Raw genomic sequence first — 12,980 nt, 5'->3', positions numbered from 1 at the left:
TTTTCCGACCTTTTTGCGGCCTCTACCGCCGTAATTGCCGGGGCTCCTGTGTCTGGGTGGTTTGTATCTGTTCGGGGTGGCCGCGTTGCTGTCTGTTGGAGGAGTGGGAATTGGTGGCCGCGGCCTTGGGGCTGGGATGAACCGCACTCTCGGTGGAGGCCGGGGAGCCAAGCCAGAGCCATGGTGAGTCGCCCTTCTGGTCTCCTTAGCAATCCCAGGCCCAGGACTCAATCTCAAGTCGCGACCTCGGAGGAAGGGAGCCGAGGTTGTGTCCCCACTGCGACTGTGGGCTGCAGATGTAGGGCCCCAGAGAGCCGCACCCCTCCAGGACACAATCCTTGAGGGCCTTTATGGTCTTAACATGGCTCCAGTCCCTGGTTCGTCGTCCACGCGGTTTAGTGATTAGTGGAAACGCATTGGATTATACTTGCCCTTCCCCTGACACAGCTCACAGTACCTTCTCTGCTTCGCTCTTTCTCCTTGGCCCTTGCCGACACATCTTTTCTCTATTCCTGAATACATTTGGGCCTCCGTACAGTGAGGGTGAGACGACACAGTGCCAAAGGCGCTGTGAAAAGCTAGTCTTCTAGGTAAGCCCACGTGTAACGTTGAAACATGTCAAAATTCTGCAGTGTCTAAATAGTTCTCTAGCGGAAACTTTATTTCCGTTGTTCTTGATCGAACATTAATGTAGCTTCATCTGCCCTGAGGTGCAAGAGGTTTTCAAAGGGATGGTAATCGTCATCTTCGCTGTTGTAAATTAAACAAATCCTCTCGCTGTTATCTTTCACAGTGAAAATCCCATACTTTACAATGAGTTGGAGATAAAAGTTGCAGTCCTTTTAAAGGATGATGGGCAGACTATTTTCTCCCTATAGGTTGTTTCTCCCTTTGAAATAAAACTTAAAAGAGTTTGGGATGGGACAACGGGTATGATAGGGAGGGGTGAGAATTCCAGAAGTCAATTACTTACTCTGCTTCCCCTTACCAGGCAAGTACAGTGGTAGCAGTTGGACTGACCATTGCTGCTGCAGGATTTGCAGGTTTGTTTATGATTTGGGAGTGGAAATGAAGTAGGGGAGGTTGGAGATTTTTTAATTATTTTGCTTTTGTTTTTAGGCCGTTACGTTTTGCAAGCCATGAAACATATGGAGCCTCAAGTAAAACAAGTTTTTCAGAGTTTACCAAAATCTGTAAGACTTACTAAACATTTTTGCTAATTCTTTGCTACCTGTGTTTGAAGCCTAGAGTCACACTTGAAGAGGGTAAATTTCCAAACATCCATGAAGTTTTAAGAGATTGCTTTGGGTCCCTTCTCTTGCTTCCCACAAAGAAGGTTTAGACGTTCTGAGCTTTGCAATGTAATCCTCAAAAATCAAATGTTTTATATGACAGACTTGGGGCTGAGGTATTAACAATTCCAGTATCATGAAAGTTACTATTAGTTTATTTAGATACTATTAACCTCATCATTTGTCCAAATACTTGCCTTATCTGCTCTGCATGACAAACATGGAGTGATCTAGGGATCTGAAGTGATCCATCTTAACTGTGTGGCCCTGGCACTACCTAATTCTTGGGTAGCTGGAGTTAAGTAGGCTATAAAGTACCTACTGCTGGAGTTAAGTAGGCTATAGAGTATGAGTGGATGTAATGTTTGGCTCTAACAGCTTGTTCAGTACTTTTTATTTTTGTGACTGAATGTGACAGAATAGGGTGATGGTAGATTTTACCAATATGATTTCTGATGTAACAAGGTCAGCAGAGCTGGTAGCCTGATTTTCTCAATACATATCTTAAAAGTCTTGTTTTAGTAGTTAACCTTTACCCTCAAAATACCCTTGAACCACTCACCTGAAAAGATCTCCAAATCCAAAGCACTTGTTTTTCTAACATATAGTCATATTCTTAGGTTTTTTTTTTTAAAAAACACAGAAAGATTGAGCACAAGCAGGTGGAATAGCAGGCAGAAGGAGAAGCAGGCTCCCCACTGAGCAGGAGCCCAATGTGGGACTTGATCCCAGGATCCTGGGATCACAACCTGAGCCAAAGGCCATCCTTAACCAACTGAGCCACTCAGGCGCCCCTCAGATCAAATGTTTTAAATGATATTTTAAAGACTTTATTTAAGAGAGAGAGCACAAAAGAAGGGAGGGTCAGAGGGAGAAGCGGACTCCTCGCTAAGTAGAGAGCCTGATGCTGACCTCCATCCTGGTACTCTGGGCTCATGACCTCAGCTGAAGGCAGATGCTTAACCAACTAAGCCTCCAGGTGCCCCTCTTAAATATTTTTTTTTTTTTTTAAGATTTTTGTTCATTTATTTATTTGACAGAGGGAGAGAGAGAGAGAGGAAGGGAAGCAGGCTCCCTGCTGAGCAGAGAGCCCGATGCGGGCCTCGATCCCAGGATCCTGAGATCATGACCTGAGCCGAAGGCAGAGGCTTAACCCACTGAGCCAGCCAGGCGCCCCCAGATGCCCCACTTAGCTGTGTTATCTAATAACACAGCTAACTTTATTCCCAGAAGAACTGGCTTTGAAGCACACAGTTCTTTTGTCTTAAATTTTTAAGATCGTTTCTGGGGGAAGAAAAATGGATGTTCATTAAAATACTTGTTGCTATTTATAAAACTAAAATGCTGCTGCAAGAGTTGTAGTTAAGGTTCTCTGAAATGTCTAAATTTTTCTGCTAAGAACATTTTCAACACTTAGCAATTTTATTCTAATCTATTTTTATGAATGCATTTCCTCTTTCAGGCCTTCAGTGGTGGCTATTATAGAGGTGGGTTTGAACCCAAAATGACAAAACGGGAAGCAGCATTAATACTAGGCATAAGGTAATTTCTAATATTTGTAACATTTTTCTACAACTCTAGAACTATGAGCAAATATAAAAAGACCTTTTATTAAGTCATAAAAGTGTTACACACATTTTAAGATCTAAACACTCCCTACAAAAGTCCAATGAGCAGGCACACTGGCACATAAGCACTTTTTAATTCACTGAAAGATAGGCTTTTAAACCAATAATAGCAGTGCACAATGTTGTTATAACTTTTTTTTATAGTGAAAATCTCCATTTCCAGATACTTAAACAAGCTTTCCTTTTAAAAAATCCCAACTAAATTTTTAGTATTTTATTTGAGAGAGAGAACGCACGAGAGCGCTCGCGCCATGAGGGTGGGGAGGAGCAGAGGGAGAAGTAGCAGACTCCGTGCTAAGCTCAGAGATCAGGGCGGTGCTCTACCCCAGAACACCAAGATCATGACCTGAACCAAAGTCGTTAAGCCAGAAACTTAACCGACTGAGCCTCCCAGGTGCCCCTTAACTAATTTTTTAAGAATGCCCTATTTGGGGCACCTGGGTGGCTTAGTCAAGATTAACTGTCTGCCTTGGCTCAGGTCATGATCAAGCCCCAGGTCCTAGGATTAAGCTCCAGGTCCTAGGATTAAGCCCCAGTTAGGGCTCCCTGCCCCCTTCAGGAGTCTGCTTCTCCCTCTTCTTTGCTCCTTCCCTTTATCCCTCTTATGCGCTTTTGCTCTCAAATAAAATCTATTAAAAAAAAAAAAAAAAGAAAGAAAAGCCTTTTTCCTAAGAAACTATTTAGTGCCCTCATTCAGAAGATTCATCATCCTTATAGGTTAGGAAGAGGCTCCTAAACCACTTTTCATAGTGTTGTGTCGACGTTGACTCGTTTCACAGTCACTTTAATTAGCCTTTGTGTATAATTTTTTGATAGGATTCAGAAGTAAACTCTATCCTTTTCTTTTTAAATTAGTCCTACTGCCAATAAAGGAAAAATAAGAGATGCTCATCGACGAATTATGCTTTTAAATCACCCAGACAAGGGTAAGTAGTCATTAAATTCCTGTACATGTTTTTAAGTCACTGTTAACTAGTGGAAGAACTTAATTCTTGGCTATTCCAAAGGAAATGCCTAAGTCTCTGTGAGCGCTGTTGCCTAGGCTGGATCCATCCATTTTCCAGTGTCTTAAAAAGAATAAATCCTGAGTGAGAAATTCATGAATAATAAGCTTACCTAGTAACCACTGTAATTTTAAAGTAGTGATAAGCATTACTATTTTCAGATCTGCAACAGTGATAAAATATGACTACTAGTTTAAATACTATCAATACTGCAGTTTTTGGTTGGGGGGGGTCTATATTAAAGGAAATGCTAAGTTTCAGTTAAGGAAACTAAAAACTTAGTTTTCTGTCCATTTAGAACTTTGAACTAGAGGTTACCTGTTTAGAAACCTGTAAGATTTGTTTCTGATACATTTCTAAGCAGACTTGGCTGTGTTGAAAGCAAAATATTACTAGGAATACAAAACTACAGACCTAAAATCCATGTTCCATTGCTCAAAAAAGGATAGGCCCTTCATTAAGAATGTTTGGCATTTAAACATGGCTGTGATTGTTTGGTATCAGACTGCATTAGCCTTTACAAAATTTAGCTTCTGTTGGAGGGCTTCTGATTTACATTTAGTGTGGAGCCTATAAAGGTCTATTTTCTTATTGGGATGTTGACGCTTGCTGCTCTGAGAACTACATCTTGAGAATCAGTGCTCCAGCAGAGTAGTAGGAAAGCACCCATAGGTATCATGAAGGCACAACAGGAACAGAGAAAATCTGTGAAGGACAGAAATAGAGTGGGGTCTTTCCAACAAAGCTCAGAAACCTCTGAGAACCATGTTTTCAAAGTAACGTGGTACAATAAACTCATGTTCATTTATGACTTCTAATCCTCATAAATAGTAACTTCTATTTCAAGGTCACATATGTGGGTTCTTTTTAAAATTGTTTCTATCAGTTAAGTTTTTAAAAGTGCCGTTTATGTGGAAATCTTCATGTGAATTCATTTCCCATTTGCCAAATATATTACAGTTTGGTCCGTGGTTGCTGTGTCATGGTTATTTTAAAAAGTCAAAATACCATGTCTGCTAATTCCACCTTGAAAGGTGGGATAAGCAGTAGGGATCCTTGAAACAATAGGTTTTCACCAAGCAGAAATTGAGAAGCCATATTAAAACTATTCCTTTTTCTCTTTCTTCCTATAGGAGGATCTCCTTATATAGCAGCCAAAATCAATGAAGCTAAAGATTTACTAGAAGGTCAAGCTAAAAAATGAAGTAAATGTGTGATGAATTTTAAGTTCTTGTTAGTTTATGTATATGAGTGTTAGCTTTTTATAATAAAATGCCTCAAAGCTACAAATTTTAAAAATGATTTAGTACAAACTAAACCAAAGGACTGGTAGAAGTTTTTTCTCTGAATGTGAGAATTTTAAATCACATATAAAATATCTGGATTTAACATTCAGTTATTATAAAAACCATTTGAATAGAAATAGACCTTCTCTGGCTTTGAAGGAGCCCCCAATCTAATGATACACTGAAAAATTGGTAATTAAAATACAGTGATCCTATGAAGGAATGTACAGAGGTTGTTATAGGAGGGATTCATCTTATTGGGAGAAACGGCTGCTCAAAGTTCAGAAAATCAACCCCACTGCTCTGGAACCTTAAATTTAAGAGTGAGTTTAGCCACAGCTTTGACGTTAAGAAATATAACTATATCCCTAATATAATTGACAGAACTTAGATTTAATACAGTAAAAACTGTTAACAGTGTAAGATTAGACAGCAGAGGCCTTGTTTCTAATCAATAAGTATTTACATTGAACTAGCCACTTAAACTGAAAGTTTATAAATTATTGAGGGTTTTTTAATGTAAGTTGTTGCATTTGTTATCAAGCTTAAACATAATTAGCAAAACTAAAAACTGATATGCTCTCATTTATGGTAAACATTCAGCATGGACTATTGAATTTATTAAGTCATAAATGTTACTTAAATAACATTATGGTAAGTGGCTGAGACTATTGGTCTAACATAAAATATAGAAGGATCTGAACCAGAGGACATGTGAAGACATCTGAAGTAGAAGTCTGTGGCCTGTAGCAGGAATATTATCATTAGCTCTAAGATGGTAAATCATACTACCTATCATCTGAACTTTAGCATCTTAAGAGTTCTTAGTAATGGAAAATCCAGGACTCTCAAGGTCAGTTTAGATTAGTTTGGTGTTGGAATGTGTTTACTGGCACTTCAGATTTGGGCACTTCAGATCTGTTCTTTAGTTTTCCACCATTTCCTTAAAATCTGACTAAGTCTACTTGTTATGATTTAGAGCAGGAGAAAGCACCAGCTTAACACAGCCATGGCTTTTATGTAGAATAGATCTTTCTAGTTATTTCTAGGGATAAGGGATATGAAGGTACACTATTATTCAAAATAGTAATGTCTTATGAAGTTAACTGAGAACACTGAAATGAGCAAATACTGAACCATGTGTTCATAGGGGAAATAAAGGTTACTCTGAATCTCTGGGTCATGTTTTTATCAGCCAGTCAATATTTAACCTTGTCTGTCTTTACTTAGAAAGACACCTCATGTTGATTCATTAACATTAAACTTAGAGCCAGCACTAACTCCTGTCATTACATCACAGCCTTCTTGTGTTTAGGAAGATTAGGCAACATTTCACTAAGCTTGAAGGCCATCTTAAATAGGAAAATCACTAATAAGCACAAAAATGTGAAAAAAACAGCGTTAACTGGACCACAGAAGGGATGTTTATCTACAGTATGGTAAAATAAGGCAAGCATAACTATGGGCATTGGGGGATTTAAAATTTTCACCACTCTGCATGTCCACAAATGAGCAGGAAAGTACCTTGAGTACTGATTTTGGGATTACAAATTTTAGCAAACAGATGAATTTGCAAGTAAGATTATCTGCTAATGATGAGGCTCTATTTTGTCTTACTAACTTTTGTTTCAGTCTTTTGGACTAAACAAATTTCTTTAAGAAGAGATATTAAAAGTTAAAAGCAAATTTCTTAAGGACAATAGAACTATGGGCTAATATACCCAGAGGCAATGAAGCATTAACCCTAAAAGGGAAAACATCATGTAGTGGGTATATTTTCAGGTGTTTAGTGCAAATAGCACACCTGTTTTAAAGCAACTATTAAAACAATGAAAAATATTTCAAAATAACACTAATAACACAAAATAACACAATAGAGCACATTTTTCTGTCATAGTAAAGTTTTATTTCTTCGAGGCTTACCTTTAAGTAGAAGAATCCACAGTTCATTGTAGATTATGAGCCAGACCTACCATTTTTCTTGGGAAAAAAGTCACCTGTGTGAAGGGTCTAGAACATAGTGGGTAACTGGTTCAAGTATGACCTGTGTGAAAGAGCCTTCATCTTTTAATGTTTTTTTTTTTTTAAACAAAATACTTGATTTGTAATGTTATTGACTACTTACAGTATACTAGCATTGTGCTATAAGCAAACATTTAATTATGTTTTACAAGTAAGGAAACAATATTGTGAAGTTAAGTAATGCTGATCTTTCTCAAACCTAAAGTCCACGTGTTGTTAACCTGCACTGTGATACCTGTCACAAACTTGGTAACCAGGAATGTATCCCTTGGTGGTAATGAAATTTGAGTCTGAGAGCTGTCATTACACCTTTGGCTTGTGGCCTTTTTATCAGTATATTTTTTCTTCTTCAAGGGGGAGGTAGGTATGCACACAGCACTAACAGATAAGAGGTGCAGTTTCAAGTCAAACTTAGTAGTAGCCAGGCTTTGAGTATACTACCTACATGCTTAGGCCTCTGCCCTCCCATCGGTTAATGGCCACCTTAAAAAGTGAGGGTTCCTCCACATTTTATGGGCAGGGAACCAAAAATAACAAATTATTTCAGAGGTTACTCTGAAATAATGAAACTATAAGCAAGCCCAGGGGTCTTCTCCAATTTACTGTGTTCATTTGTAACACGGTTCTCCCTATATTAGTCTCGAATATGTAGGTTTTAAGAAATTCCTACCCACAGCCTTAATGTTAGATCTCACAGAGATTTAGTTCCCCTTCTTTGTCCATTCCATTTTACCTTCCCTGCTTCCGCGTTGACATTACTATAGGAGTGGTCCTGGAAGTTAAATCTTTTCCCACTCTTAGAATTTTAGGAAAATTACCTTGCCTTCAAGATTTCCAAATGATGGGAATACCTACTGAAGCATTAAAAAAAAAAAAGTATAGTTATATAAATCAGTATCCCAGAACACCCAAACCATTTAAGAAACAGTTGAGAACTTGTATGAAAACAGGTGGAGAGGTGCCTAGTGGCTCAGTTGTTAAACCTCTGCCTTTAGCTCAGGTCATGATCCCAGGGGTCCTGGGATTAGGCCCCATATTGGGCTCCCTGCTCAGCAAGAAGCCTGCTTCTCCCTTTCCCACTCGCCCTGCTTGTGTTCCCTCTCTCACTGTCAAATACATAAATAAAAAATCTTTAAAAAGGGCAGGTGGAATACTCATATATTCTAATTTTAGAAGCTTGATTAAAGGTTTTCTCCACAAACCTTAATTTATAACGAAAGCAAAAAGGGTAGCAAGAAAAAGGCAGCTAGAAAACCACTAATGGAAAGGTATTAGATTAACATCTTACTAACACAAGAGCAAAACCCTAAGCATGTTGAACTATGCCACACTAAGAAGCTGTACTCAGTATATTGAAAATGTACGCCCTACCTTAAAACCCTGCATCAGAAATAATTCTTTAAAAAATTCAGTCAGGCATAATGGATTTAGAATTAGAAAGTTAGGTTTTAAGTTTCCACGGTTCTGGCTAGAATACAGAATTCTGTTCAAATGGGAGAAGAGTAGGATAGAAAAAAATTAAATTTGAGGTAAAGTACAAAAACACTATTTAAAATGTTAGAGTGGGTTTTGGTTATAGATGGAATCCTGAACTGAGAATAACACTGAGTACCAGGAAACTTCAATGACCTAAGCTCTGCTTTTTTTATTTTGGCACTGTTGTTCAGGGTCACTGTGTCTGCTTACAGCTAACTGTTGTGTTAGAAACAGGGTATAGGAAGAGCTTCTATACAGGGGCACCTGAGTGGCTCAAGACATCCAACCCTTGGTTTCAGCTCAAGTCATGATCTCATGGGTTAAGGGATCAAAGCAGAGTCTGCTTTAAAATTCTCTCCTTCTGTCTCTCCCCACACTCTTTCATTACCAAATAAATCTTAGACCAAAAAAAAGAGGAGCTTCTTATCCAATGTTATCAGTTAGTCCAATTACTATGGACAAAGCCCATAGTATTTAGTGTTTAGGTATAATCTGGATTATGTTAACTTGCTGTTACTTCATTCAGTACAGTTACAGTTAATGGAATTTCAAACGTAACATTCAGATTCTTTCTTTACAATCTGATAATGACAGGTCAAAAAATGAAATTCAACCAGGCTGAGGCAAAAGCTCCAGACAACAAGAGAAATTCGTTTATCTACAAAAAAAACTATTCTCTGTAATACTTTTAAAAAAAAAAATACTTTTGACAGTCCAAGTAAAAGAGGTACAAGGTATTTGGAAAATCTCTCTGTAATTTCACTCCAAGAAAAACATACCAATCACGGAAACACAAATTTAAGAAGCTATTCACTAGTATACTTAATAGTGAAGGCTTTAAGACTGGTAATGTCAGTGAAAAATATTCTTGCCCTTGCTTTTTTTCTGTCTTTAAGATTGCCTACAACATTGGGAATGTCTGGGGTTAGGTACACAGAAGCTCCCAATTCTGTACACCTATATCTACAATCTTCAGATTATCAAAGGAAGAAAGAGGCAAGCCAAATGGACTGGTAGACATTCTCTAACAAAGATTATAGCTTATACCTTATTTGAGTACTTGAAGTAGTAATATGGAAGGTACAGATGATTCTTAATCTAAAGCAATCCACTGATAAACCCTTCTTACAAAATATATTTCCTTAAAGAATGTACATCCCTCATCAAGAAATAAGGGATTTATTTTCTGGATGATTAGGCTCTTGCTTGGATTTCTAGAGTAAATGATCATACTTAAAAATGTATTTAGGTTGAGCCATAGGAAATTGCCACTTTTTGTGGGTCAAAAATGGTCCATTACTGGCAATTTCCTATGGCTTAACATAACTGACTTATTTTCAGTCAACAGTTGAGTGCAACTTCAAATTACTACCACTTGGCAAAGTTTAACTATTATAGACTGTGATTATTACTTTATTGCAAATCCTGAAATAAAACCCCAATATTATCAAAGGTTGTAACTACTATCCATTCAAGAATACTTCCTAATAACTAAAAATTGTGAAAAGGAATCACCAAATTCACTATACCAGATATCCTTTTAAAAGGTATTGGGGATCCAAACCGTTAAATAGCAGATAAAGGAAACTAAGTGAGGCTTCACACCAAATATCTTTTGCCTTTTGGAATTTTGTCAAACACACAAATCTGGTTCAAATTCAAGTTCCTTGAGGCCTTCTAGAAAATCCAAGTGTAAAAGTCTGCTTTACCCTCATCCCAACAGTCATCCAACACAGGACTTACTTCATTATAGCTAGTTGTCCATTCATCTGTCCTTATAAACTAAGCTCACTGTAGGCATAGCCTATGAGAAAACTAGGTTGGTTTCAACCTCAAAAAAGGGCGTATCTGTGGGAAGACAAGTGGTACAATTTCCCAATCTAACTGCAACATTTAGTTTAGATGCCAACTCTGCAGAGATCTTTCTCAAGTTACACATTCAACTCACAGAAAACAATACCTACAAACACTTGTGACTTAGCATGAAGATGATGGATCCCAGCAACAAAAGAATGGCTGACATGGAGACCTGGAATACAAAAAAATACCAGCTACTTTGCCTCTTCCTCACTAGCTTATTGTCATCTGTTCTTAGATTACTTACATATACCTGTATTTTTTTTTTTTTTTTTTTTGGGCGCAAAATCATTCAAGTGACCTCCCTCAGCCTGGTTCTAAGTAATGCCTGTTGGGTTTTCATGAACTCACCAGTTTGATGTGCTGCTTCTCAACTCCACATTAAAATACACAACTACTTAAAAACTGGTGTACTCCTACTATAATTTTACCAACAGTGACTGAGCTATCAACAAAACCCATTTACACCATTTTGCAAAAGTCTTAAGCCCACTTGAAGCTTTAAAAAGGTGATTCCAGGGCACCTGGCTATCTCAGTTGGGAGGGTATGTGACTCACTCTCAGGGTTGAGAGTCACACACTGGGTAATGCCAAACAAAAATACTAGCCTTCCCAAGGTTTCAGGAAAAGATTTTTGCCCCCATGTAATCTTAATAAACTTGTGTGACTTCACATAAGTATAATGAACGTGAGGGCTGCACAAGACCTTTACTTTTGATTTTTTGGGGGTATCTTTTAGCATGTCCTAACTTACCAGTAAGTTTTCCAATAGCAACATCTTACCTACTGGTGTAGTAGTAGCCAAAAAAGATACACCCCTCAAAATAATTGGAAGACTACCTGATTCAAAAATGGTTCCTACCTTCAGGGAGTGGGCCTTTTCACTTCTAAATCAAAGTATTTACCCCATGAAAAGCCTATTATGGGGAGTGTCTGGTGCTCACAGTCAGTTAAGCATCCATCTCAACTTCGGCTCAAGATATGACCTCAAAGTTATGAGCTCAAAGCATCAGGCTCTGTGCTGGCCCTGTGAAGCCTGCTTAAGATTCTCATCCTCTCTGCTCCCCGCTCTTAGGTAAAAAAGGCAAGCCTATTATGGTTCTACAGTACACAAGCCATGAGGTTTAGTCACTTGTAAATAATGAAATCTTGATACTTCTTTCCTAGAATATGGTTACTCTTCTGAAGAACTGCTTGCAACTATGCCCATTTTCTGAGATGGTTTTACATTACTTTCTCAATGAAATAATCTTTATGAAAGGATATTAGTAAAATCTATTCTACATGAAAGAAAACGAGAAATCATTTTTTATTTATACCGTATTTACCAATTTGGAAATTAATTCTCATACCTTATAATTTATCTATAACCCTGTTACTGAAGAGAAGAAAAAAAGGCTAACAACTGTACTTCTAACCTTTAATGATTTAAAAAAGGTGTCTGTGGGTTAAGTTTTTAAAAATCAGGGTATGAATTATTTGATACTGTTACTCAAAATTCAAGAACTGCCCTATTCATACCACATCTTACTTATAAATTCTGTTACTAGGGTTTAGGAAAAAGCATGTTAATACCATCACATCTTAACTTCAGTGATAATAAATTTGAGGTCAGAGTTATATGGACACTGCCCTGGCAAATACATTTTTAGCAGTACCTTGAAATGTCTTTCAGTCATTATAAATTAACTAAAATCACTCAACAGTTTTATGTATATAACAAAGATTATGCACATAAAAAACACTTTTCAAATACCAAATGAGAGAAAGGACTGTCTTTCTTGCTCAGTGGTCTATGTATTTCTATTGCGGGGGGGACCCTCCACTGTAAATCCAAATGTAGATTTACTTTACCCTCCAGTAAATCCACATTTGATATGACCTCACATACATCTGCATAATTATTTTATCATTGTTACTCTGAACACACTTTATGTGAAGTCTTTATCGTCCTAAAATTAAGCCATGTGGCTAAAATACATACAAAAAATACAATCATTAACAATGACACCCTTCAAAATTACTTGAGAATCAGAAACCAAGTTAATGGTCTACTATTTAAAAACTGCTCACCATAATTATTTTATAAAAATAACTTTTAATAAATTATCAAAGGCCAAAACAAAATTCTGGATTTACCCCACTGCCTTCCAAAAGTTGCCTTTGATAAGATTATAAAGACTTTACTAGTATCAAATGTATGATCAATTCCCTAAGCCAATCTAGTCTCACAAAGTTTTAAGTGCTAAGATTTCAAAGGATGCATTACAAACTGATTAACCAATTAATATGTTACTACTATTTATGAGCAAGTGTAAATGCTTTTTAAAAAGCAATCTACTATTCTAGACTATTACTAGCTCCAACTACTTTGCTACATTTGGTATAAAAAGTAGAAAGTTAAAAATCAGCAAA

At 37.3% G+C, this 12,980-nt stretch overlaps 1 protein-coding gene across 2 annotated transcripts; it reads left to right on the top strand.

Annotated features, from left to right (window-relative positions):
• DNAJC19 (DnaJ heat shock protein family (Hsp40) member C19) lies at positions 1–6,382 on the top strand. 2 transcript variants are annotated; one of them, XM_004745077.3, is made up of 6 exons: positions 1–183; positions 992–1,043; positions 1,120–1,193; positions 2,755–2,834; positions 3,776–3,846; positions 5,058–6,382. In XM_004745077.3, the coding sequence occupies exons 1-6, from the start codon at positions 181–183 to the stop codon at positions 5,126–5,128; spliced, it is 351 nt and encodes a 116-aa protein (XP_004745134.1). In that variant the 5' UTR covers positions 1–180; the 3' UTR covers positions 5,129–6,382. The 2 variants fall into 2 exon arrangements, with proteins under 2 accessions (XP_004745134.1, XP_044944592.1); XM_045088657.1 differs by lacking the exon at positions 992–1,043 and having other exon boundaries at positions 63–183.
• The last annotated feature ends 6,598 nt before the right edge of the window (positions 6,383–12,980 follow it).

The sequence above is a fragment of the Mustela putorius genome, unplaced genomic scaffold (assembly GCF_011764305.1).
Source record: "Mustela putorius furo isolate JIRA1106 unplaced genomic scaffold, ASM1176430v1.1 tig00003834_pilon_pilon_pilon, whole genome shotgun sequence".
NCBI classification, from domain to species: domain Eukaryota; kingdom Metazoa; phylum Chordata; class Mammalia; order Carnivora; family Mustelidae; genus Mustela; species Mustela putorius.
The sequence above is the reverse complement of the archived record's forward strand: the minus strand, read 5'-3'. Positions and strand labels throughout refer to the sequence as shown.